The 6,417-nt window shown below is 42.9% G+C and overlaps 1 protein-coding gene across 1 annotated transcript; it reads left to right on the forward strand.

Annotated features, from left to right (window-relative positions):
* Positions 1 to 289: 289 nt before the first annotated feature.
* dusp28 (dual specificity phosphatase 28) lies at positions 290 to 6,133 on the forward strand. Its single transcript, XM_059989915.1, has 2 exons — positions 290 to 634; positions 5,890 to 6,133. The coding sequence occupies exons 1-2, from the start codon at positions 290 to 292 to the stop codon at positions 6,007 to 6,009; spliced, it is 465 nt and encodes a 154-aa protein (XP_059845898.1). The 3' UTR covers positions 6,010 to 6,133.
* The last annotated feature ends 284 nt before the right edge of the window (positions 6,134 to 6,417 follow it).

The raw sequence follows: 6,417 nt of genomic DNA on the forward strand, positions 1-6,417 counted from the left end.
CAATGCGATTTATTGTTTTGTCTGCAAACAGGAGGGGCATTAGGACCTGGTAGAATCCTTCCAAGCCATGACTTCGCTGTAAATATAGCAGCTTCATTACAGACACTCACTTCAGTGGGAGTTCAAGGCAGCCTGCACAGAGAAGCACTTTAAGTGCAAGGAATGCCATTGTTATTTGCATGTTTGCCCCAACATGGAATATCGTTGGGACTGAGTCCTCCTCCAGGTAGTCTCACCATTTCACAAGGTTTCACTTTTTCTTGGTGGAGCTCGTGGGCTCTCTCTTCCAATGCTTCATCTCTGCAAGCTCACTGACTCATTGTTCATCAGCAACTCGCGGTCTGCCTGTGATGACAACCTCCTCTTGGGAGAAGGTGTGACGTTTTGCATCAACGTGTCGAAGCAGCAGCCCTTCCCGGGGCTGAGGGTGGGCACCCTGCGTGTGCCCGTGTTCGACGACCCGGCCGAGAACCTCTACAAGTACTTCGACAGGTGTGCCGATGCGATCGAAGACGCTGGCAGGGCCGGCGGCAGGACCCTGGTGTACTGCAAGAACGGGCGCAGCCGCTCGGCGTCCATCTGCATTGCCTACCTCATGAAGTGCAGGCACCTCTCACTCCGAGAAGCATTTGAGGTGAGTAAGGGAGTGGACAAGCGTCACAGAGTGAGGTCAGCGGGGAAATTCCCAACGGATAGGTACATTACTGAAGTGGTTGGTCCAGCCCCTTTTATTGTTCCCTTGTGAAGGCTAACTGCAGGGTGTTCAGACTCCCACACACATGCTAATCCTTTAGGTGGGCTATCCAGTTTCACGGGATCGTTTCCCCATTCCTTTTCAACTCTAAATTCAATGCCCAGAGAATCTGTAATTCTACAGTGCATAGCAGAGTGCAGCACTATTTCAGGCTCTTTGTGCCAAACTAGTTAAACTGAAGATGCCTAATTGACACTGATCCCTTCGGCTTGCCTGTTGCCCATACCCTCCATTCACATGCCTCTCTAAGAGCCTCTTAAATGTTTTTATTTAATCTGCCTCCACCACCACTCCAGGCACCCACACTCTCTGTGTAAAAAAGAATCTCGCCCTACACAGTTCCTGCGAATTTACCCCCTCTTACTTTAAATGCATGTCCTCCGACACTGTCTGTTCTCCCAATGCTTATCACATTTTTATAATCGTTTATCAGGGCTCCCCTCAGCTCCACCACTCTGAATATAACAGTTAATTTTTCATCCAACTTCTCCTTATAGCATCCACTCTCTGATCTAGACAGGATCTTAGTAAAACATCTCAATAATTCCATGAATCCATGATCTGCCCATTTGAAAGTTACTGCTGAATACGTTTCTGTCCTTTCCAAAAGTGCAATTCTAAATCATAACATTCACACAGAGAAAAATCTACTCATCATTACCCCTTGGTTCCTTCATTAGTTATTTCCTCTGCTGATCTTCCAGCCATTAAAGTCATTTCTTTCCAAGTAATTTATCAGGACCCTGCATGATTATTATGAATACTTCCGTTAAGTTTGCCTTTAACTTTCTCATTGCAAGGAGAACAATGTTTCTTCTCTTCTGTCTCCATAAGTTCCTAATACCTAGTTCAGCACCCGACAGATCCTTTGCACCATTAACAATTCTCCTCAAGTGTACTGTGCTAAATATTCAACAGCAATTTATAAAATGTTACCAGACTTACTGGTGAGAAGGCAAGTTCTTATTTTCAGTTGATTTCTTCATACTCTTATATGTGCTTGAAAGGAGCCCTCCAAATGAAATGATGTGCTTTGGAGATGTAACCCAAAGAAGAGGTCACACACACACACACACACACACACACACACACACACACACACACACACACACACACACACACACACACACACACACACACAAACACACACACACACACACAAACACGCACACACACGCGCACACACACACACACACAAACACGCACACACACGCACACACACACACACACACAAACACGCACACACACGCACACACACACACAAACACGCACACACACGCACACACACACACACACACAAACACGCACACACACGCACACGCACACACACACACACAAACACGCACACACACACACAAACACACACACACACGCACACAGACACACACACACACAGACACACACACACACACACACACACACACACACACACACACACACACACACACACACACACACACACACACACACAATACTTGGTGATTTGATGCAACTATTAAAACAATTCTCAGTGTTTCCACAGTGCAATTTCTATGACAGACATTTCAGGAGCAAAGGGGCAGAGCTATAAGGTTGGAGTTAGAGCACAGTGAAGTTTCTTTCATGTGGAAGTGGAAGTTGCTCTGTCTCCTCTCGAGGAGGGAGCTGCTGGTCAGGTGAGAAACAATAGGCTACACTGGTTGATTGCACTGCTGGAATTGTTCAGTGAATGGGCAGAGGACCAACAGGCCAAGCAACCTCCTCTGTTGTAAGGAATTATGAAATATACAAGCAAATGGGTGCCAGGAACCATCTGGATATAAGATAGAAGCCAGTCCTCTAGCCCTTCGAGTCTGCTCTAACTATTTACCATTCATTTACCCTGATCCTACACTGTCCAATTCATTCCCCTCACATTCCCATTGACTTCCTGCCAGATTCTACTACTCATCTACACATATTACAGTTGCCAACTAATTCACCTTGTCTTTGGGATGTGCGAGAAGATCAATGCATCAAAGGAAACACAGGCTGAACGTGAAAACTCCACACAGACCACACTGACGTTCAGGACTGAAATTGAGTCTCTGCAGTGTGAAGCAAGGGACATGGAGAAAGGGTAAATGGACAGAGATGATGTACAAACATGTTCTATTTTAAATTAATGCCCGCCGGATAAAAGGGGCTGAATGACCTCTTCCTATTGAAAGCTTGGTAACATCTGCTCTCTGGGCCTGCTCATGAAGGAGGGGTGTTCAAATAAGATGGTAACACAGGAATGAGTTAATGCCAGCCAGAAGTCAGTGCCTTTGAGAAAGCGACAAGAAGACGTTAGTGAGGAAAAATAGCAACTGAGGAAATTCTCCCACAACGTAAACGGGACAGTTTCTACAGCAACAGGTTTTGCTTCTGCATTCTGCAGCTGCCCTTCACTATTTCAGAGTTTAATGCTGTCAGACGTGATGTACTTAAGGGATATAAAGCTATTAACCAACTAGCTTTTACAGAAATCAATAAGGGCGAGTGATGACCGGTAAAATGTAAAAGTAGGAGGTTGCTCAATTATTCCCATTAAATAAATTAAATTGCTCCTAAGACTGACCTTTTCTTTCCTTACTGATGATTTATTTTTATGTGCTGCTTTAAACTGTGGTTACTGTGAACATATCCATAATAGTTAATACAATGCTTTCTTAAAATCTTGGCTTGTTGTTGATTGATACTTAAATAAATCCTTCACCTTGGTTAAATGTGGCAAAACAAACATTGAGAAAGCAGAAATATTGTTCTCTCTCATACTCTAAGAGCAGATTGCTTGATATAAGAACATAACATAAGAAATAGGAACAGGAGTGGGCCATCTGGCCCATCGAGTCTACTCCGCCATTCAACAAGATCATGGCTGATCTGCCCATGGACTCATCTTCACTTATCTGCCTTTTCCCCATAACCGTTAGTTCCCCTTCTATGCAAAAATCTATCCAACCTTGTCTTAAATACATTTACTGAGGTAGCCTCCACTGCTTCATTGAGCAGAGAATTCTACAGATTTCTTAAGACACAAAAATATCCAGCTGAAACTTTCAAGAAGAAAAGAATAATGAATTTATTTATTTGAAAAAGGACCTAGTGTTTTCCTGGCATATATGTTGAATAAACTCTTCTTGGGCTTCCAGCTGGGCTCAGGTATCGACTATAATTGATATTTTGATGACAAATGTCAGATTCATCACTTCATCGCTGATCAAGGTGGCAGAGTTTGTCATGGAAACATCGGTTATAATTGGCACTGGGTACCCAGCTTGAAGCCCAAGAAAAGTTCCTTCGCAATTTATTAATCGAGATACAGTGCAGAATGGGCCCTTCCTGTCCTTCGAACGGTGCTGCCCAGCAATCTCCCGATTCAATCTGAGCCTAATCATAGGACAATTTACAACGACCAATTAACCTACCAAATGGTAAGTCTTTGGATAGTGGAACAAATCTGGAGCACCAGAGGAAACCCACACGGTCACAGGGAAAACATACAAACTCCTTATAGGCAGCAGCAGGAATTGAATCTGGGTCACCTGGACTGTACAGCGCTGTGCTAACCACTATGCTACCATGCCACCCTGATGAATATAATGATATCCATCACAATGGAATGGTACTGCCAGATTATATGAATGAAGCAGTTCTCTCGTGCCAAGCAATAACAAAATTATTCCTAACCCTCCAGCTCAAACCTAAGTCCTAAATTCTTGCGCCACTGGTTTTAAGTCAACAAACTCCATAAGGTGGATTTCCACTCCATTTAGATTGACATATTCCTCTGGATCACATCCATTAACCAGTATGAATATCTAGCTTTAAGTAAGTAGTGCTCCTATAGTTCTGTCAACCTGCTGATCACCCTAGCAATTATGAAACTCCATACATAAATGGCACAGGCTCCAGTAGGAAGAAGATCTAGGTCTGTGTTAAACTGTGGGTGGTGAAGACTCATTGAGGACAGGTCATTCCTGTTTCAGGGGAAATTATTCGTACTTTCTCTTGGGTTCCAAGGCGAGTCCAGCCCTACTCTGGGAACCCACACTCAAGGGTTCAGAGCCCATTGACCATAGTGTCCCCTATGTCAAATAGTGCCTGGTGATCAGGTGATGATTTTTGCAGGAAGGAGTTAACTGAGGTAAAGTTGTGCTTTGCAACAATGGGCCACTGCACTATAAGCTTACACAAGACTCTAGCCATTGATAAAAATGAGCATGGCTTTGGAACATTCCGTAATCATTTCCCTGAAGACTCACCTCCCAGCTTCATGTGTCACTTTATCTGTTTATCCCAAACTGATGAACTACCAAGTCCCTATCTCTTCCTTACAACCCACTAAACAATAGATCGAAATTGATGGAAGAGCTGCAAGAAGATTGAAGGACAAGCCATTCCTAGTAAAATTAAACCCGTTTCTTTTTACAAGTATAATCAGCTTTCTAATGCAAACAGAGGCAAACAAAGCAGGAAGTGGCAAAGTTCAAAGTAAATTTATTATCCAAGTACAAAAGTTACCATATACAACCTTGAGATTCATTCTCTTGCGGACATGATAGAATCAATGGAAGACCATATCAACCATGGACCTCTTCAACCTGTGTGCAAAAGACAACAAACCGTGCAATAAAAAAATAAAGAATTAATAATAATAAATAAATAAATATGCAATAAATATCAAGAACATGAGATGAAGTGACCTTGAAAGTGAGCCCATAGTTTGTGGGAACATTTCAAGTGAAGCTGAGTAAAGTTATCCTCTTTGGTTCAAGAGCTTGACAGTGGTGGTGTGAGTCCTGAAGCTCCTGTACCTTCTTCCTGATGACAGCAGCGAGAAGAGAGCATGTCCTGGGTGGTGGGGTTCCCTGATGATGGATGTCGCTTTCTGGCTGCAGCCTTTCATGTAGAAGTGCTCAATAGTGGGGAGGGGTTACCTGCGATGGACTGGGCCATATCCAATAGTTTTTGCGGGATTTCTGGGTAAAGAAAATGCCAAAGGATATGCAGGTAATCCCAGGCAGAAACTGAAAATCAAACAATCCAGATACCTTCCCGGTTGGAAAATCTCTGTCATTTTCCAGTTGAGCTAACTTATTTAGTTGTGTTGCTGTATTTTCTTTTTGCAGCATTTGAAATCAGTAAGGCCATCTGTGGAGCCCAACGAAGGTTTCTGGGCCCAACTTCAAAGGTACGAAAGCGAGCTTCAGTCCAGGCAGAGTGGGACTATTTCTTCAGTTATTGGATGAATACTTCAAGAAGGACTCCTGCCCCTGAATTGAGAAAGTTATTTTGAGATCTGCTTTACTGATATTGCAAGTGTAAGTTCCCAATACTGCAAAGTTGTCAATTATGCAGCCTTACTTTGTTCACAGGTTCACTGAGAAAAATTTGTTATTAAGATTGTACCTGGTCACAGTGAGTCATGATATTGAGGTTCTACCATTGCTTGTGGTTAGTTTTAACACCCTGTGCCAATGCAGAACTATTGAAATGGAATATATTTCTTGTTGAAAGAGTTTGGCCAAAGGGCTTGTCTTGACAAAGTTGTAGGACAAGAGAACCGATGTATTTTTTTAAGCCATTCATGTGTACCTGTATGGAAGAATGGGTTTCTTAGCAACAATTTGTAATGGCTCATTAATTATGAAATTAAA

This window comes from Hypanus sabinus, chromosome 2, assembly GCF_030144855.1.
Source record: "Hypanus sabinus isolate sHypSab1 chromosome 2, sHypSab1.hap1, whole genome shotgun sequence".
NCBI classification, from domain to species: Eukaryota; Metazoa; Chordata; class Chondrichthyes; order Myliobatiformes; family Dasyatidae; genus Hypanus; species Hypanus sabinus.

Bases quoted from the DNA above. Each gene is read 5' to 3' on its own strand.
- dusp28 (XM_059989915.1), top strand. From the start codon at position 290: ATGCTTCATCTCTGCAAGCTCACTGACTCATTGTTCATCAGCAACTCG. The intron at 635-5,889 runs GTGAGTAAGGGA...TTCTTTTTGCAG, and splicing joins CACTCCGAGAAGCATTTGAG to CATTTGAAATCAGTAAGGCC.